The 21,393-nt window shown below is 30.1% G+C and overlaps 3 protein-coding genes across 4 annotated transcripts in view; 2 read left to right on the top strand and 1 right to left on the bottom strand.

Moving 5' to 3' along the window:
- LOC130674289 (lysoplasmalogenase-like protein TMEM86A) overlaps nt 1-10,196 on the bottom strand; it is a 36,042-nt gene extending 25,846 nt beyond the window's left edge. The window contains exon 1 of one of the 2 annotated variants that reach the window (XM_057479584.1): nt 9,897-10,196. In XM_057479584.1, coding sequence (XP_057335567.1) covers nt 9,897-9,917 — 21 coding nt within the window. In that variant the 5' untranslated portion in view covers nt 9,918-10,196. The remainder of the gene's footprint in view (nt 1-9,896) is intronic. The other variant, XM_057479585.1, reaches the window with a different exon arrangement.
- Nucleotides 2,543-6,612, top strand: LOC130674288 (rh5-interacting protein-like). The gene is made up of 10 exons (XM_057479583.1): nt 2,543-2,879; nt 2,968-3,216; nt 3,551-3,796; nt 3,989-4,237; nt 4,418-4,666; nt 4,774-5,025; nt 5,096-5,344; nt 5,424-5,675; nt 5,786-6,034; nt 6,156-6,612. The coding sequence occupies exons 2-10, from the start codon at nt 3,174-3,176 to the stop codon at nt 6,158-6,160; spliced, it is 1,794 nt and encodes a 597-aa protein (XP_057335566.1). The 5' UTR covers nt 2,543-2,879; nt 2,968-3,173; the 3' UTR covers nt 6,161-6,612.
- A 3,602-nt stretch (nt 10,197-13,798) lies between the features above and the next one.
- On the top strand, nt 13,799-20,095 carry LOC130674790 (peroxisomal membrane protein PEX16). Its single transcript, XM_057480206.1, has 4 exons — nt 13,799-14,095; nt 14,167-14,413; nt 19,154-19,436; nt 19,503-20,095. The coding sequence occupies exons 1-4, from the start codon at nt 13,969-13,971 to the stop codon at nt 19,860-19,862; spliced, it is 1,017 nt and encodes a 338-aa protein (XP_057336189.1). The 5' UTR covers nt 13,799-13,968; the 3' UTR covers nt 19,863-20,095.
- Nucleotides 20,096-21,393: the final 1,298 nt, after the last annotated feature.

The following is a 21,393-nucleotide window of genomic DNA, read 5'->3' as shown; positions in this document are numbered from 1 at the left end:
GATTGCCGCCAAGAACGTTCAAATCGGTTGATTCGTTCCAAAGATATCGTAACACAAAAATTGATTCTCCTTCAGCTAATTGTACTTTTTTTTGGTTGAACAACAAAACAAACATTTTTTGATTTCGAAGAGCCCAAAAACTTAAAAATAACAACGTTCGAGTTCTCTGAGCTCAAAAACAGCGGAAAGTTTTGGGTCAATCGTTTTTCAGAATTTTTAACTTCCCGCTAAGGAAATCGACGATTTTCGAAAAATTCGGGATGTTATTATTTTCACCCCGATTTGCAAAAATCGAAATTTCATCAGATGTCGACGTTTTGAGGTCCTAGGAAGCTATTCTGACTATTTTCAGAATGATGTCCGAGTGTGTGTATGTGTGTGACCGGTCTATAACTTTTTAACTAATGAACCGATTTGGATGGTTGAGGCGGCAATCGAAAGAGCTTGTTGGCCATCAACTTTTCTGAAAATTTCAGATTATTCGATCAAGTAAACTCGAAAATATTGATGAATTACAAAAAAAAAAAATTTTTTTTTTTTAGTTTTTTATTGATTTCTCAGAAACGACTTTAACGATCGACTTCAAAATCTCATCAGCTCTAGAACAATAAAACGCGTCGATAGCCGCCTTAGCCATCTCAATCGGAAAATTCGTTCGAGAGTTATCGCGGGAGAAAGAAACGATAAAAAACAGTTTTTTGTGAATATCTTTGAAACGACTTAACCAATCGATTTCAAATTTCAATCAGCTCTAGAATTCAACAAAGTGCGTCGATTGCAACATTAAACGTTTGAATCGGTTGATTAGTTCAAAAGACATCGGCATCAAAATGTTAAAAAAATAACATTTTATGGTATTTTTTACGGATAAGTCATAATATAATGAACTAGAATACGTCCAAAATCATACCAACTCTTCGTCTTTATGGTCTCTCTCGATCCTCATATAATTTTATCCAACTCGTTCTTTAGTTTGAATCATATTATCAACAAGAAATTGAAAAAACACAGTTTTTAATATTGTTCGCGGATATTTGATATATTATTGCTCTGATCTGAGTCAAAACTCATTTAAATCTTTATTTTTATTGCTGACATTGATTTCTACCTCAATTTATTTATTTTATTGAACATAATCATAACTAAAAATTTCAAAACCGCCTGTTTATTAATGATTTTCGATTCTTAAATTTTCGAACTTTAACATAAAACATGACTTGTTAGAGCTTAAAAGACTCATAAAAAACAATTGCTTGTAAAAGCATTTTCGAGCTCGAAGAAGGGCTGGCCCGCAGGGCCAACCGATGCCCAGATTTTTTTTTACTGATAATAGTCAAGTTAACTACACCGAACAGATTCATAATGTTTAAAACTTTGTTTTTGAAAATTCAATAAGCATAATAATGAATACAGTCATTAGTCATCGTGGCTGATAATATAAAGTAATTAAGTCAGTTATTACTTTGACCAGCGAATGAATGGATCGAACGTTTCATTAATTCGCCAACTATAAAATTTTATAGACCTCTGAAAAAAAGTGACGAATAATAGGTGAATCTTATGATTTACTAAAAATTTGATTCCAGAGAAAAGTCCGTCAAAATGTTGTTAATATTAAGTGGAATATTGTCTCTTATTGTAGCATTTGTTAACCCTTCATTGAATACTAGAGCTCCTGATAGTCATTGTGTCATCAGAAATGCTCATGTGAGTTTTTTTTTTCACATATTGATACGAAATAAACATGAATTTTTAATTATCGTGTCTTATCCCGCATGAAAAAATATATATGTCAAAAATATACGTGACATATATGTGATATATACAAAATATATGTACGCAAAAAAAATATACGTCAAATATATTTTCAGTTATATGTTGATATAAATGTATGCATGTATGATTTCATAGATGTCAGGATATACGTGGAATATATAAGAAATATATGCAGACATATATTTTCTCATATACGTCAATGTATATGTCTGCATATATATATAAAAATGTACGAAAGTATATATCTCAATATATGTATCAACATATGTAATTATATATCTCAACATATATACAGCTATATAAATTCATATATATATTAATCTATATAGAAACATATACATTTATATATATGCTCGTATATACACAAATATGTAAGCCAAAATATATTTAGTATATATGTAAAAATTTATGTAAAAATATATTTTTACATATATGTAAAAATATATGTTGGTGGATATGTAAAATATATGTGACTTATATATAAGAATATATGCAAACATATATGCAGTCTTATACATAAACATATATTTACACATATATGTAACCATATATGCGCACATATACTTTAATGCAAAAAAAATATATGTCAAAATATATATTTCTATATTTGACTTATATTTGACATATATTTATGAGTATATTTTTCACATATATATTTTTCCATGCGGGTATATAATTAGTGTAATCCAAATCTTACGCGCCCGTGCTGTGATCAAAAAGATATTTGCAAACAAACTGAACCGAATCCATTTAAATGCATCGAAAAAGGTAATCGAATTTATAATTTAACTTAACACACAATCATCATAAATAACATGATCAATGCTACTTTTATTAATGTTTTTTTCATACAGCGAGATTAGGAAAATTTTGTGAACTGGACGAAGATTGTGATGAAATATGGCATGCAAAATGTTCAAAAGAAAAATCGTGTATATGTAGAACCAATAATATTGAAGTAAATGAAACGACCTGCGCACCAGTATTGGGTGGATTTTGTTGGAAAAATGAATTATGTGCGACCAATAACGCTGTTTGTATTGACAATGAATGTCAATGTAACGTCAGTAATTATCGAAGATTTAACGACCAATGCATATTCAGTACGTATCTTTAAATTTATTTGAAATAGAACTAATACGATACACATACTGAATTCATTGTCTACTTCAACTGTTCATATTATCAAAGATACGTTAGGTGCACCCTGTGAAAGCGATGAAAGTTGTGAACGAGTTAGGTTTGCGAAATGTTCGGAGCACAAAATCTGTAGCTGTTCATCGAATACTTTCGCTGTAAATCAAGATCATTGTGCATCACTTATAGGTGGGTTTTGCTGGACAACAAAGGATTGTCTACCTCCAAATTCTACTTGTGTTGATAACATCTGTCAATGTATGGATTTCTACGTTTCTCAATCGAATAATCAATGCATACCAGGTACATACTGTTGAGTAGAGGTACCATTTGTGGTCACTAGTCCATTTTTGGACATTTAATACTTTATTTTACTTAACGAAAAAGTATAAAATAAAATTTTCATAATAATAGTGTGATAGAAGTATCCTCGCATACATTTAGAACATTAATTACGTTATTTGTCTATTACAAACTAATATATTTAAATTTTTCAAGTATTCAAAACTGGCCTTAAAGTGACCGTGAACGTTACGTCTACCGTAGATAGAAAATATCACCATAAAATGAAAATACTTTTGTTCTTTATACATACTAAATAAGAAAGTTTATTTATATACATACATTGGAATTTCAGTCCATTTGAACATGTCCTGTTCAACGGATAAAGAATGCAGTCATTGGATACCACATTCTATTTGCGCTCGGAATCAATGCACTTGTGATAACGATTATTTTGCAAAAAATCCGAAAACATGTGAATCTATTCCTAATATTCCCTGTTCAAGTAAATTTCCATGTACAATAGATCATTCTCTGTGTATAGATGATATGTGCCAATGTGAAACTAGGTTTGTGTACAACTCTTCTAAATGTATTCCTCGTAAGTATCGTAATCACCGAAGAGAAACTTTTCTATTTCCAAGAATTTTTTTAAATTTTAAACATGGGATTGTGGCAATTAAATTTACCATAACAGTTCATAATTATTATATCCGATAGTAGTCAACAATCTAAGAAAATTAATCTTGGCTTCCTGTTACATTGATATCTTTTTGATTTTGATTAATTATAGTTCACCTCAACGGATCTTGCAAAAGTAATAATGATTGCGATCCGATCCTAAATGCAAGATGTTCAGCTGACAATATATGTGTTTGCAATGAAAATCATATTGAATTCAACGAAAGAGTCTGTAGACCGGTGCTGCCACAACATTGTCTTGAAGATGGAGACTGTATAGCTATTAATTCAATTTGCATCATGAATGAATGTCAATGTAAACCACATTTTGTGAGGCAATCGACAAATTTATGTGTATTATGTAAGTTGAAACTGAGTATTATTCGTGAATAAATAATTAATAACAGATGAAAGCATTTCCGCTCGGAAATTATACTGTTTGAATAAAAATCTTAATAAGAAAACACACAAAATGGTAGATAAGGAATCACTTTTGATAAAATAAAGTAATCATAACTATTCTTTTTTGACAAAATTTTAGCTCAATTAGGTATGGACTGTAAAGATAGTAATGATTGTATTGATATACTATATAGTGAATGCTCTGTGAGCAAAAAGTGTGAATGCATGTCAAACTATGCAGAATATAATATTACAGCATGTGGGCCACTACTAGGCAGTTATTGTTCAGAAAATCGACAATGTGCAACTCTTAATTCTATTTGTTCAAATAATATATGTGTGTGCGGCGATGGTCTTATAGAATATTCAAACAACAAATGTACATCACGTAAGTTGATACATTTATCGAATCTGATGATGTGATTTTTATTTTAATTTAAGTCAATATTTTTTAATTGATCGTTGAAAGTGATTAATGTGTGATCGATAATTCAGATTTTATCGGAAAGTACTGCATGATAGATAAAGATTGCGAAGAAATACTGGATTCGAAATGCGAGAACAATGACTGTGCTTGTAAAGACAACTATGATATGGTGAATACAACGGCTTGTGCACCACTTTTAGGTGAATATTGTAAAAACAATCAACAATGTGCGCCCGCCAATTCAATATGCAATAATAATAAATGTCAATGCGATTCTGATTACGTGCGTCAATTTAATAATAAATGCTTACCGAAAGCAGGTAAAAATATTCGTATATTTAAAGAACTTTGTCATTATTTGGTGGTCAATAACATAAAAATTGATAATAGGACATTTTAAAATATCATGTTACAAAGATGATGATTGTGTAAGCATTAAATATGCAAAATGTTCCATATATCAAAAATGTGTTTGTCAATTAAGTTATGTTGCTCACGGTGTTGATAAATGTATAGCGCTTATAGGTGAATATTGTGACTCAGACGATGAATGTATTTCAAATCATACTGTTTGTATTGATAATAAATGCCAATGTGCAAAGAAATTTGCCATGAGAACCAAATATCAATGTGACCATAGTAAATATAACTTTTTAATATTAGCTATAGTATTATATCTATTCAGAAATTAATATTTGAGATTTGGATTTTTTGATAGTTTCGCTTGGTAAAACATGTCTCAAGGATGATAATTGTGACGTAGGCATAAAAAATTCCGTTTGTTCAATCGATAATATCTGTGTTTGTCGCGAGAATTACTATGCATTGAACGGATTTGAATGTGTCCCTGTTTTACATGAATATTGTTTGAACAATGATGAATGTCGATTCAATTATTCTGTCTGTGTTGAAAATAAATGTCAATGCAAACATAACTTTCAGTCTGTATCAGCAAGTCAGTGCAAACCAAGTAAGTAATTATTTTACTAAAGTTGAACTGCAATAACTAGAACAAGGATTCTAAACACGAAAATCACTTTATGCACCATAAAAAGAATTCATGACTTATAATGATTTCAGTTGATTACTTGTATGTATGCAATGATGATTTAGATTGCGGTGATCCATGGCATATTAAATGTTTTTCAGACAAGAAATGTCGATGCAATTCAAACAATTTTTTAATTAATAGATCAACATGTTTGCCACTTTTAAAAGGTTATTGTTGGAGGGATAGCCAATGCTTCGTTCCCAATTCAGCTTGTATTGATTATCACTGTAAATGTAAACAGAATTTCATGGCTGTATCCAGTAATCTATGCTTACCAGGTAATCAAAACTGTTACAGAAAACAATATTTCGTAGATATAAATCTCGCAGAGTCGGATTTAGTAAATTATAAAGACTTTCATATGATGAATCTTTTAATCATATTGTTTATTTTTCACAGTGTAAAGTAGGACCCTATCGGCAAGTTTATTCTTATCATCACTATGACTTTTCCCATGGACTACCAACCGGCTGCTGATAAATAATCACTGAATTATCATTTTAACATTTACAGTATAATTTGTAAACGGTTTTAAAAAAAGATCGAAAAAACCTCAAAAATTCCCTTATTTATATATAATGACAAGACTGAATTTGTTGAGATCAAAAGATTAGTCTTGTTGCTACAAGGGGATTTTTTTTACCTCTGCAAATTTCTAGTTCTGCTGAAACTCCTAATAATACGAATGGAATACCCACAGAACCGAATCCTGTTGCAACAACGTCCGCTTAAACACTTGGCCACTTCAAACTGTGTAGTAATTAATTTTGTGTAGTGATAGGTCCTTTATCATACTCCAGAATGTCCTATATACGTATACATATTTTGTCGAAATGAAATTTTTGTTTTGATTTGAGAGACTAATAAATATTCAAAGCATTGGAAATCGTAGTTTCAGTACAATTTAGCATAAAAAATATGGTAACACATAGAAAATGATTTTTACGAAAAAACTGTACATTTATTTTTACTTTCACCCATAATTTAGATATTTCATTTCACGAAATCTATTTACAACTGAATGATAGACTAGTATAGACCGTATTGGTTTCTATGCGGTTTTTGTCGCAGTTGAGTGGATTCTATTGGAATTTTTGGATAGGGTCGGGACTTTATAAAAAACTATTTTACAAAAATTTTAGATCTAAGATCTGCATAAATCTTATTAGATCTAATAAGATCTACTCAGATCAATATAAATTTTTTAAATTAGATTTACATTCATCTAATCAGATCTTTAGATCTTAATAAATTTTGCAGGGAAAAAATTTCCTATGGCAAATTTTTTACTTTAATTAACAAAATGAATATGTTTTTTAAAAAGTTAAATTTTTTGTCAATTCCATGTCACCCTTAACGGAACCATATTGCGGTAACCCCTGATTAAAAAAAGCGATTTAAAACGATTCGAAATAAAAAATTTTAAATACTTTTTAATGCTTTTGAATACCTTGAATACTTTTGAATCCCTCTTCTTCTGGGCATTTAACATTGCAAATCGTTTTGAATCACTTTTTTCAATCAGGGACTCGGTAATTCGCCCTAAATTCTGGTAAATTACTGTAAATTGTGTTAAGGTGGGTTTACCGTAATTTACCGTAAAATTAGAGTAAATTGCGGTGATTCCCGCCGAATTTTCACGCTGGATTTACAGTAAATTAGGTCCGCTACACGGAGAGAAATTTATGTAAACAATTACAATATATTATGGGAATGGTTCCCATAATGCATGATAAGCGGTTTTTTTGAAATGTCGATAATAGGAACGGCATCCATATATATTATAGTTATCATTGCTATAATATTATAGTAAACGTTACCATAATATTATGGTAACCGTTTATAAAAATATGGTAATGGTTACCATATATTATAGTAATCATTACCATATAATATGGTAACCATAACCATAATATCATAGTAATCGTTCCCATAATATGTAGTCATGGTTACCATAATACATGGTAACCATTACCATAATATGTGGTAACCATTACCATAATTCTTTCACACACGATATGGAAACTGTAACCATAATTATAGGAATTATTCTCATACTTATAGGAACTTTTACCAGAAAGTATGGGCCTATATCCCATAATTCTAAGTAATCATTACCATAACGGTATGGGATGATATTTCATAAACTTACTAGGAACGGTTACCATAAATTTCTTTCTGTGTAGGGACAGTACATTTATTTCCCAATGATTTGCCACAAGATTTAGTTAAAAATATTAAAAATTTCCAAAGTTGCACATTTTTTATGCAAAAAGTCACTTTTTAATTTTTTAGTCGTAACTATTTTTTTATCGCAAAATTAAAATTTATGATAAAAATGGATACTAGCTTTTTGAAAAATGATTACATGATACTTCGATGAAATTTTTTGGATAAATATTGATTACTCTTATAGGAAGAAACAATAGGCCCAAGCTTGGCCGAGGCTTGGCGCAAGACTTATTAACTCTGGGGAAAGCTTGAAATCCAAGCTTGGCCCAAGTCTATCTAAGCATCGAAATGAAAACACCCAGTCAAGCTTGAGTGACAGTGTTGTGCCAAGACTGCATCTTAGTATTGGCCCAATAACCAATGCCAGTATTGTGCCAAGATTGCATCCAAGTATTGGCCCAATATCGAGAGCCAGTATTGTGCCAAGACTGTTGCTAAATAAGCACCTATGCTTATTAAAAATAAATTTAAAAAAAAAAAATATTAGTAGACATGTGCGTGATGGTAACATATGGAAATAAATTTGTACACAGAGAAACCAGGTGGATCGATGAAACTAATTTTTTTTTTTGCATTTGCTGGGTCTCGAACCTGGTCCTTCATAACTGCTAGGCAAGCGTCTTATCCACTAGGCTGTTACGCTATTCACAGAAGTCAGGGGTTTTTAGGTACCATTTGTTATTTAGACTGGTAAACCAAGGCTTGTCACTTGTATAATGGCTGAACCTTGTCCCAAGACTGGCAAACGAATGTTTGTCACTTGAGTATTGGCTGAACCTTGTCCCAAGACTGGCAAACGAATGTTTGTCACTTGAGTATTGGCTGAACCTTGTCCCAAGACTGGCAAACGAAGGCTTGTCACTTGAGTATTGGCTGAACATTGGCCCAAGATTAGCAAACCAAGACTTGTTACTTGAGTATTGGCTGAACTTTGTCCCAAGACTGGCAAACCAAGGCTTGTCACTTGAGCATTGGCTGAACCTTGTCCCAAGGCTGGCAAACCAAGGCTTGTCACTTGAGTATTGGTTGAATCTTGGCCCAAGACTGGCAAACCAAGACTCGTCACTTGAACGTTGGTCGGATCTCGGACCAACCTTGGGAGGCCGAGCCTCGGTAGCCCAGTATTGTGCCAAGACTGGTCCCGTTGTCAATATTTTTTTTCCTACAAGGGTAGTTTGATTTCTACAACCGATTAAAGACGCCGGGGTCCTATAGATCCTTTGTGACTGTTATGATTCGCTCCGGAAATATGATCGTTAAAATTCAAACTTCTACTTAAACTATTGAGTTTACGTAAAAAATCATAGGAACTTTTTTTTACAAAATTAAATTTCCTGTAAAATAGTATTGAAATATTTTCATCGTATCTTTCATAGTTTCGCCGGAATTCATTATTATAAATTACAAATACTTCATAAGCGATTTTGTCATCGAATTTACGAATTGATATTTTTAAATTAAAATTACTTGTAAACTATTAAATTAACTAAAAAAAGTATCAATATATTTTTAGTACAAAATTAAATTTTCTTAAAAGTTGTATAAAAATATTTTTTATCCGTTTCTTGAAAAATTTTGCCGAAATTTCTAATTTAAAATAAAAAATCTCATGTGATTTTTTTTTATTTATAAATCGAATACTTTAAACTATAATTCCAGCTAAAATATATAAGATACGATAAAAATACATGAATACAAATTTGTTTAAAATTAAATTTCCTACAAAAAAGGTCCTCACAAATTTTCACCTAAGCTCAATACTTAATGAGTTTTCAATTAAAACTCCGTTTTAAAAACAATAATAATCAATATTTTTTTTTTCATTTCTTAAAAATTAGAATTAATTAAATTCTACTAATAATAATTTAATAAAAAAAATTTCACTTGTAAATAAATACTAAAACTCACCACTTGCGTTGGCGATGACATTGTTAACAAATAAAACAACTACAAAATAGTGAAAACAAACAAAAAAATTTTATGATACTTCTAAAAGTTGAACGCACTACTGATGATAACAAAACTCAAATATAAATATTTTTGTTATATATTTATTTATATTTGTGTCACTGTATAATAAATTTAACTTATAGTTAATTATATTAAACGTACAAAGAATCGGTGGTAGCAAAATGATACATATTTATATACAAGTTAACGTCATTCGTAAGTCGTACATTGACTACTGGAAACTGCGAGCTGTCAGTGGTCAGTGCATATGTACTTATCATGTACGCGATGTCATGCGCACTTTCGCGGCACATATTCATATTATTATTTTTCTCCCACTTCTTGTATTAAAGAGGTTACCCTACTTCTCCTACTTCCTTTACTTTAATAACGAGGAGAGACAGGAGGGACATCGGCAAATTGTACTCTGTGTTATCGGCTTTAGAAAATTTGGCAACGTCGGCATAAGTCAAGAAAATAAATTCTTCTTGGGACGTTTTGCAGTTTTTTCTACTAGAAGACATCATATAAAATTAAAAACGTTGATATTGTGAGGGCTTATTCCGCATAGAATAAAAAATACGGTCACTTATCACTACGGACAAAATTTTTGCCTTGATTTTGAAATTAATCGTTCAAATGTTTGATATTACGGCGAAAATATTGGTCTTATCAGAAAAGTTTTTAAACAAAAGTTATAGGAAATTAAATTTTCTAAAAAAAATGTCTCTTTAGATTTTTGTATACGGTCAATATTTTCACCGTAATTCGAAATTTAAGTTTCAAAATGAATAATTAAAATTTTTGATAATTATGAAAATTTTAATTTTGAAATTACGGCTTTCTTTTTAGTCCTAAGAAAAAATTATATAAGACATTTTTTTTGAAAAATTAAATTCTGAACAACTTTTATTCGAAAAAATTTTTTATACAACCAATATTTTTTCCGTAATATCAAAAATTTCATACGCGTTATTTATTATTGGTTGATTTTAAATTGAAGAAAAAATTCTGGCCCTCCTTATCACAAAAATACATAGACAGCGTCATTTTTCCATGGCTGGGATTTAGAGAAAAAATTGGAAACCAGCTGACCCTACAGGTCAGCCTAGAAAATTTATCGAAGAGCTCGAAAAAAGCGGGAATTTCCGGGGTTAACCTGCAGGGTCAGCCGGTTTTCCGATTTTTTGGCTAGTTTGACTTACAAAGTATCCATTTAGGGAATAAAAGTCAAATTTTTCTTGGTTTTGGCTTAGGGTAAGAGCACCAGTACCCAGCCCCTAACCAGAAGCCAGCCAGTCATATACTTCAACATTGGTTTAAAATATATATAGATATAATTTAACATGAAGTGGCTGGGTACTGGCGCTCTTACCTTAGGTGACTTAAATCTAAGTTGATAAAACCAAATGTCAGCTATTTTTCGACTCCGGGACGGAATGAAATAACAATTGACCGATCGGATCACACGGAAAAAACGAATTTCGTCCTGATAACAAAAAACGGGATAATGAAAGATTTTGTTATAATGACAAACATTATTAGCTTACGGTAACAAATCAATTTGTTATAATAGTAGCAAATGAATTTGTGTCGTAATTGACAAGTCGATTTGTTATGAGAACAAATTATGTTTATTATAATAATATCGTCATATTTTAAAGAAGAAATTTGCTACCGTAAGTAATTTTAGCTTCATGATTACAAAATTTTTTGTTAATGCTACACGGAAAAAAATGATGCTCAAAATTTTAATAGTTTGTAGTTTATTTTTGACTTAAAATTAGTATATTCGATACTAATATCAAACCAGGATCATTACATATATTACAAAATGGCTATTATTTATATTAAAATTTGATACACATAGAAGAACAAAATTTGTAATTTCGTGTATTAAAATTAATATGAAATAGAATCGATAAATTGATATCTACAGTTATTACTATTCAAATAAACATAGAAAAATTCAAAAAATTAGTAAACGTACATATTAATATATAAAGATCTAGTATACTAATTTTTCATTTTATTCTTTACCACTTATTCGATATATGTATAGAATAAATTAATTTATAATGACGAATGAATAACATTTTATATTAATTATTAGTGAATGGGATAGAATTTATAAAATAAGAGTTAAAAATTTTCGGTATTTTTATGAGCAAAAAATCAGTATCTAGTATACTAATTTTTCATTTTATTATTTATCACTTATTCGATTTAGGGGAGGGTGGGGCAGAGCGGCCCCCCTAAGCCAATTATTATTTTTTGTGGCTTTCAACCATAAGATCACTTTACTTTTGTCCTATTTCGAAAAAATTTATGGACATTTTGCCAAAATTCTGAAAAATTTTTTTTTTTTTTGTGGGGCAGAGCGGCCTCCCTTCAAAAAGTGATAAAAAAAATTTTTTTTTTCGTTTTTTTTTTTTTTTAAATTGTTTTCATCATTAAGAATGTATTTCTTTCTCTTGACAACTATTTTTGGTTTTATATTACTCGAAAAAAATTTTTTAAAGCGTAAAAAATCGTTCACTCTCGATTACCTTAATTACTAATTGTTATTTAATAAAAAAAAAATCAATTCTATAATTTTACTTTATTTCAAAAATTTATCAACTAAAAAAAAAAATTTAATTTTTATAAATTTTTAGTGACCAAATTTGCCTCTTACATAAAGAAACGGCCGAAAAATATGAAAAAATAATTTTTTCGGAAGTTTCGGCTGGTCCATTTTGCCCCAGGTGTTATGCGTAGGGCTAGAAATGTGGAATTATAATCATTTTTTTTTAATTTGACGATAAAAATATGAAAAAATCACTTTTTCAAAATTTTGGGCTTGTCCATTTTGCCCCAAATGTCATGCGTAGGGGTAACAATGCGCAAACATATCGGATTTATAGTAATTAGTCGAAAAAAAAAAAATTTTTTTTTGGTCAAAATTTTAGGGGGGCCGCTCTGTCCCACCCTCCCCTATATATATTGTAAATTAATTTATAATGATGAATAAATGATATTTTAAGCTAATAATTGATCAATGATATCGAATTTATAAAATAATAATTAGTAACTTTTGCAATTTTTGTCTGGAAAAATCAGTATCTAAGATAGCAATTGTTAATTTGACCAATCATTACTTTTTAATAGATTATGCCATAAATTAATTAACTTTCACTAATAAGTCACGTATTTATATACCTAAAAGTAATAATATTTACTTACTTTTTGAAATAATTGATAGTAGTTTTTAGGAATCTACAAAAATTAGTAAACTACTTTGCATTAAGTACATAATAGTACTAATTATTGATAACAGATTCCACTTTTTACTATTATTTATTAATTTTTAATATTCTGTTTTTTTCCGTGTGCTTAAAATTAAAATTGAGGGCTGAAACTTGCAGGGAATTTTTTTTAATGTCTAAAACAATATTTTGAAGTGGGAATAAAAAAAAATAGTCATTTCAAACGGACCAACTTAATATTTATGTGAAGAGTCTAGAGACAAACAAAATTTAAATTTATTGCTGAGGTTATATTTTAGTTACAGATGATCATTTTCAAATTACAATAAAATTTTGTCCATAAATTCGATTCATAGGTTTTTTTTATATCGAATAAATGGTCAAAATAAACATTTTGCTTTTTGTTTTCAAGTTCAGGAGAGAAGTTTTTCTCTTCTATTTTATTTTTCTTTTTATTAAAACAAAAATTTTGTTAAGTTTGAATTCGGGAAATCCCGCGCGAAAAAATTAACCACGCGCGTCTGAATGCGCATGCGTACGAACTAAAATTTCTTTCTAAAGAACGCACCCATCGATTTCTGTTACATGTAAACACTCACATTCTGTATTTTTTATTAGAAAAAAAAACATCACCTGACTTTTAACCTCCACAAATAATTGAATAATTAAAATAATAAATATCGATGGCTAATAAATAATAAATACATAAATAAATTATTTTAAAATATAAACAGACAAACTTTTTTTTCTTTCCTGGTTTAAATTGAATTTTATTTTTAAAAATGGTCGGTCAATCGGTACCAATTAATTCTTCATATTTGAATATTTATAAACAATGGATATCAACAAAGCCACAAGTAATTGGTGACATTGAAAGTACAATAAGATGTTTGTCATATTTTACAGCAGGTTCGTTTATTCATTAACTTATTTATTAATTAGATACTTTATTTATTTTATAAATTTATAATTTTTTTTAGGACGTTTTTCAAACTCATCACTTGCTAGTGAGTTTATTTATTCAATGCCAAATTTATTGATATTATTGAATGATCGTTTGATATACAGTATTAAGTACAAACATTTACAATTGCCGCAATTTAAATCTCAAATAAGAATATGGTTGACAATTATTGAATATACTGAGGCATTGTTTGAAGTCACCGCTAAAAAAATATGGGGAGATTATGGAAAATGGGTTATTATATTTATTATACAATCTGTTAAGTAAGTTACTTATTTTTTATTTATTATACAGGCTGATCCAGAATTACTTTCACAGCGAGAAAATTTAGATAGAGGAGGTGATTCTAAGCATGAAGTTCCTTTGCCACTTTTGAAAATTTTGAGTAGTTTTTGAGTTATTCAACATTTTAATTGACCAATCATATGTGAGAACTGGAATTTGAAAAAAAGTGAAAAAGAATAAATATTAAGTTTGGCAACGACGCAATTGTTAACTTCAAGTTATACATAAATTTTTTATTTCAAAAAGTTTGAATCCTGCAAACGTTTGAAGAACGAAAACAAAACACGCAATCGCAACCTCAAATATACTCTTATCATACATTTTTAAAATTTAATTACTGAAAATTGTGAATAATAATTATGCTTTCATCATTAGAGTCAGGACCATGGACAATTAAAGCACAATTATGTTTTTGGGGCATTTCACGCTAAATCGATCACTTTTGAAACCAACCCCTTCTGATTTCGCGGATAATTGTTTTTTATTTTCTAACTCACTAAAAGCGTTTCTCATAATTTTTTAAAATTATCTTACCCAATTAAATAAAAAAAGTTACGAATTTTTGAAAAAAATTTTTCTTTTAATTTCAAAATTCTATTACTTTGGCAAAAACAGACTTGTCGGGACGTTTTTTTTTTGTTTACATTTTGTCTTAAATATTGTCTTATTTTCAGTCTTGGAATTTAAATTATTGTCAGTCTTGAATTTCGTCTTATTCGTAGTGGTAATGTATTTTACTTTATATCTTGAATTTTGTGATAGTTTTGTCTTAAATTTGATCTTATATCCAGTGTCACATTTGGTCATTGTCAGTTTTCAATTTTTTTTATTTTCATTGGTGAGTTTTCTTCACTTTCTTGTCTTTAATTTTGTCTTACTTTTTTTCTTGAATTTCGGCTTAAACTTTGTCTTGAATGTTGTCTTACTTTTTGTCTTGAATTCCGTCTTACTTTTTGTCTTGAATTTTGGCTTAAATTTTGTTTTATTTTTTGTCTTAGTTCTTGTATTGAATGTTGTCTTACTTTTTGTCTTGAATTTTGTCTTACTGTTTGTCTTGAATTTTGTCTTACTTTTTGTCTTGAATGTTGTCTTACTTTTTGTCTTGAATTTTATCTTACTGTTTGTCTTGAATTTTGTCTTACTGTTTGTCTTGAATTTTGTCTTACTATTTGTCTTGAATTTCGTCTTACTTTTTGCATAGAATTTCGTCTTATTTTAAGTTCTGATTTTTATCTTATTTCTGCTCATGAAATTTGTCTTATTCTCAACCTCGAATTTTGTCTTTGATTTTGACTTATAAGGCTTCAATTTTGTCTTATTTTTTTTGTATTGAGTTATGCCGTTAACTTGGTCTTATTTTCAGACTTTAATTATTTTTATTTTTAGTTTTGAATTTTATCGTCCCGATGAGTCTATTTTTGCCAAAGTAATCATAACGTATGATAAAAGTATATGCAATTGCGTGTTTTGTTTTCGTTCTTCAAACTTTTGCAGAATTCGAACTTTTTTAAATAAAAAATTTATGTATGACTTGAAGTTAACAATTGCGTCGTTGCCAAACTTAATATTTATTCTTTTTCACTTTTTTTCAAATTCCAGTTCTCACATATGATTGTTCAATTAAAATGTTGAATAACTCAAAAACTACTCAAAGTTTTCAAAAGTGGCAAATGAACTTCATGCTTAGAATCACCTCCTCTATCTAAATTTTCTCGCTGTGAAAGTAATTCTGGATCACCCTGTATATTGTAAGTAGGGACAAGATTTTTGCCTTAACTTCGAAATGATTGGTTCAAATGTTTAATATTGCGGCGAAAATATTGGTCTTATAAAAAAACTTTTGAAACAAAAGTTGCAGGAAATTTATTTTTATTAAATAAATGTCTCTTGTGATTTTTTTATACGGCCAATATTTTCACCGTTATTCCAAAATTTAGATTCATAATAAATTATTCAAATTTTGGTTAATTATGAAATCTTAATTTTGACATTACGGTGAAAATATTGGTCGTATAAAAAAATCATAGAAGACATTTTCTCTAGAGAATAAAATTTCCTACAATTTTTATTCTGAAAATTTTTTTATACGGCCAATATTTTCACCGTATGTATTTTTGTTTAATGACCAAATTTTCAATAATCGAAAATTTGAGGTTACCTAGTAAATAAGCATTGATAATTAAATACATTTACTGTGAAAATCTTTAAAGTTTGAACACAGTAATTATTTAAAATTCCTATATGAATTTCTCACAATGAAATCTATATATCCAAGTTTCTATATGGGAATCCAGGTACCCAGTTTCCTATGCGGTTCCTATATAAGAATTCAGGTACTTACATCTTCCTATATGAAAGTCCAGATACAGATGGTTTACTACATGGATTCCTTTATTAATCCATACACTCCTATGTTAATTCCTGTGGATTCTTACATAAATCCATACTTTCCTATATGGATTCCTATGGGTTCCCATGCACTGGATTTTTTTGATTGGGGTGTGATTTTATGATAATATACTATTAAATTCTTAGAGAGTAACTATGGTAAGAAAATTGAAACCTCAAGCATAGTTCCTAAAGTGTCGATAACTTGTATTTTTATCATACCTCAAAAAAAAAATAATCATTTTACACAAATAGGTTTTTCTTCCGACCTTCCTCTAGTGAAAATAAAAAAACACGCCTCTTTTCCTATGAGTTTCCTTACTTACCCTTTGTATGGAGAAAAAATATCGTGATAGGGACGATCTAACTGATCTTGATGAGCGTATTATAAAAGGAGAAATCTGGAGAGCTACCCCGCCCGCTAATTCTTGTAAGGTTCCTATGTAAGATTTAATACGAAACTTAATAAGACCTTGTACACGGAGAGAAAAATATCGCCAGAATGACTATCCAATGTATCCTCAAATGACGTATCGTCAGAATAACGATTCGTATACCTAATTTAGAAATACTCTCATATTAATTTAATAATCTATAGTATCGTTAAAATAAAGATACGTATTTGGGTTAGGTTAAGTATTCGTTTATTTAATTTAACAATACGACGAATAGCCTTTGTAACGATATGTAGTTTCGTTGATGTAGGTATCTGTATCGCCAGCGTGAGGATCCGTATAGCTAAATTGGCTATACGTATCATCGTTCTCGGTTGCCGGATGCCTAAATACAGAGTTTGCGCAATAGTCATGTCAGCGATTCATAAAATGCCTAAAATAAGGATACGGATCGTCATTTTGACGATCCACTGTGAGGATACTCTGTATAGCTGAATTGGCTATACGGCGTATCGTTAAGTAAAATGACTCTACAACGTATAGCCAGAATAGCGATACGTATACTTAATCTGGCGATATTTTTCTCTCCGTGTACATTCTCACGAGAAATATAAATGATGACGTAGGGGTCTTGTAGGTTTTGTACATGAATCTTGTGTGCTTGAGCTAGGACTCTAAAAATCCATGTAAGAATCACATAAATATAAAATTATAATCATGTAAAACCTTATAAGTGAGAAATATAATTGACTTTCTTACTTGTCGACCGCAAATCGCAAATCACAAGTTGAGATCGAGGTTCTTTTATAGATTTTCATAGACGCTAACAAATCATGATTTTCTACACAGGAAAAAAGTGTTTTTGAGTCAAGAAGATACTTTGGAAGACAAAAGTTTTTGGGAATCAAATCAAGATTTTCTTGAGTCAAGAGAATTCGTCTTGGTCAGAGAAAGTTTCTACTTTATCCGAGAAAATTGAGATTTTCAAAAAAAATTTCTTGAATCAAGAATACTTACTTTCAGTCGATAATTTTTTTTTTCTGTGTATAGATTTTCAGTGGTTTTTCTATGGATTTTCTTAGACGGTGACAAGTCTTAATTTGCTATAGACTTTCTATAGCATTTCTATAGAAATCCTATAAAAATGCTTCGAAATTCTTGGATTCAATATTTTTTTTTTTATTTATGATTTACGTTCGATAAGTTAGAAAGTCAATCTGTGTCATCGTGATCTGGGTGATTGATTATCTGTATCTTTGGGAATTCGTTAAATGAGAATTTGGATATTTGGGATCGGAATCATCGGGAACTGTGTAATAGACATTCGCTCGAGAAAGTGACCGATGTAATAATTATGTAGAGCTCTGTAAGATTTTATAGAAGATCTCTAGAATGTAGGATTTTTGTAAGGATTATTATGTATAAAATCATGTGTAAAACCTTAAGAAAGATCAATATAGTGCCGATAAATTTTTGTTAACACCATTTTCAAAACTTCTGAATACAATGAAGCTGCAGCTAGTGGCGGTAATCAGTAGCGGCCAGGTAAACAATTGCTGACCGCTACTTATTACGGCCGCTAGCATCAGCTTCATCTGAATACAACATTCTTACTCGAGGAACATATAATTTCTGTAAGAATCTGATAGGTTTCCTGCAAGGATCCTTAAAGATCCGATATAAATACCGCTCCATTTACTTACAGGGTTTCTTACATGATCTATACAGGAATTTTCTTACAAGAATTAGCGAGTGGAACCGTCGCGATCCATTCTAGTCCCATTCACAATCCAAATCGCTGTCAGAACTATACGTATCGCTACTCGCACTAACCTCCAAATATTTGAACGAATATCGTGACAATCAGAAACTGTATTGTGCTCATCATGATATTTTTTTCTCCGTATGGTCATTAATTAAAATTATTTTCTCTAGAGCAATATTAAGACTTCTTCTCGTCCACAAAAATAAAGAGCGTATAGTTCAAAATCCGGCAATCCCACCTCTGAATCGCGAGAAGCTAAATAAAATTATACGCAATGAGCATATACCTAAAGAAGGCTACCAATTGAAACGTACTGGAGCTGTAGTACGAAGCGTCCATTATCCGGGACCTCTAGAAACCGGTCAGTGGTCAAAATTGACGCCTTTGTACGGCGATGAGTATAACGTCGACTCTCCCAACCCGGGCTCACTTGAAAATCTAATGATATCTGAGGTAATTTTGGTCCTTAGACCTTTCCAATCAAAATAAACAATTATTTTAATTAATAAAACGTTATAGACACTCTATATCATGAAACCCCTGATTCATTTGACGACACTGATGGTCAAAGGAAACAAGAACTGGCTACCTTGGGCTACTGCACTCACTTTAGATGCCTTCAGTCTCTACATTATTTCCAAGGAATCAAAAAACGTTAAATATAACAATGATGAGAAGCAGGAGATAATTAAGCGTAAAATAAATCTATTGCTATACATACTGAGGTCGCCATTTTATGATAACTGTAGTAAAGATAAGATCAATTCATTGTTAAGTTCGATGAGCAATACTGTGCCATTTGCTAGATTTATTACTGATCCCGTTGCCAAGTACTTGCCGCACTGGCAAAAAACTTATTTCTACATGTGGTCATCTTGAATTGTGATCATTTTAGATGATATTTCTTCCACGGATTTATCGGTTGTTATAGATCATTAATTATTACTCAACAGAAGGTTTAAAAGTTTTTTATTTGGTGAGAAACTAAGTAATTATTTTAAGTAAATCCATTCCGATAGGTCTTTATATTGTTAATTATTGTCGGTAATTGTAAGAGACTAGTTGTACGATGTAATGTATTTTTTGTATTTAAATAAATTTAATTAATAATGTGTCGTTTGTATTAATTTGTCGATCAATCACTTGTGTACCCAATTCAGGCCATTGTTTAGATGCGCAGCTGCACTTATTTCTGCTCAGGGAATATTCAATTTTATACGTATTGCTTCCAGATAACCTATCAGCAAAAACGTAACGGAAGGTTTGTTATAAAAATTGCTTTTATGATACACAATGCAACTTGTGGGGGTGAAATTATTTTTTTGAAGATTATTATATGATTATTTTGGCATATTATCAAAATGTTTTTGAACTTCCTACCAAGAAAACTGGAAATTTTCGAATATTCGGGAAGTTATTGGTTTCGGTCCGATTTTCGAAAATCTAGTTTTTAACAGATTTTTGTTTCTAGCAATAGCAACTAGTTGGTTTAAGAAATCTGACTCCTTACGTAGAGAAGTTTAATTACAGAGCCTTATAGACAATTTTAGATCAAATGAAACGGAATATAGTATAGTACCGGATATCTCAACTGGTAGAGCACTCGGCGCGATACCGACATGGTCTAGGTTCGATTCTCAGTTCGGGCTATCGATATTTTTCTGAGTTTATCTATAAATTGTCTTATTGAGAAGGTTAATTGTAGGTTTAGGTTTCACTATATTTAAAAATTAGGAATTTTCTTCCGAAAAAATCAATTCTTGCCCCTAATACACTTTACGGTTGTTTTTGTCCAATTTTATTCAACTTCTGAGCTTTTAAAAACAATCCAAAAAAACTTCAGCGCAAAGTCATAAAAAATAAGCCAAATTTAGAAATTTTTTTATTTTCAATCGAAAAAAAAAAAATATAAAGGAAAGTCGGCACAAAATGGGAATAGCGGGGTTAGATACTGTCTTGGTTGAAGTTTTTGTTGAGACAAAAAAATTGAGAATCGAAGGTTTCGGACTTCGAAAAAATGACGGTTTTATTGAAAAAACTGAATTATTTCATATATCGTGACTTCCGAAAAATTTTTTGTATTTTTTTCTGAAAACTATATTTAAAAACACAAATTTTAAAAAAAAATTTGCCAAAAGATTTATTTGTGAGAAAGTTATAGCAATTTAAAAAAAAGTGCGGTTTTTTTCAAAAATTCGTAACTTTTTTTGGGTTGGGTAAAAAGATCTGAAAAAATTTCGAAAAATGTCTGGTAGGATAAAAAAGTTTCAGCGAAATCGAAGGGGGTCGGGTCAAAACCTCAGTGATTTGGAATGGAATGCCCCATATTGAATATAAAACTTGATACACTGTAAAAAATTCGCGGAGTGAATGCGGATTAAATCCGGAGTGAATGCGGAGTGAATGAATT

Source organism: Microplitis mediator, chromosome 9, assembly GCF_029852145.1.
Source record: "Microplitis mediator isolate UGA2020A chromosome 9, iyMicMedi2.1, whole genome shotgun sequence".
Lineage (NCBI taxonomy): Eukaryota > Metazoa > Arthropoda > Insecta > Hymenoptera > Braconidae > Microplitis > Microplitis mediator.
This window is presented reverse-complemented; position numbering and strand designations above follow the sequence as displayed.

Excerpts from the sequence above, each read along its gene's own strand:
- LOC130674288 (XM_057479583.1), top strand. The coding sequence starts at position 3,174 with ATGGATTTCTACGTTTCTCAATCGAATAATCAATGCATACCAG. Across the intron at positions 3,217-3,550 it reads GAATAATCAATGCATACCAG|TCCATTTGAACATGTCCTGT; the intron begins GTACATACTGTT and ends TTGGAATTTCAG. Across the intron at positions 3,797-3,988 it reads CTCTTCTAAATGTATTCCTC|TTCACCTCAACGGATCTTGC; the intron begins GTAAGTATCGTA and ends GATTAATTATAG.
- LOC130674790 (XM_057480206.1), top strand. The coding sequence starts at position 13,969 with ATGGTCGGTCAATCGGTACCAATTAATTCTTCATATTTGAATATTTAT. Across the intron at positions 14,096-14,166 it reads TTTGTCATATTTTACAGCAG|GACGTTTTTCAAACTCATCA; the intron begins GTTCGTTTATTC and ends AATTTTTTTTAG. Across the intron at positions 19,437-19,502 it reads AAAATCTAATGATATCTGAG|ACACTCTATATCATGAAACC; the intron begins GTAATTTTGGTC and ends AAAACGTTATAG.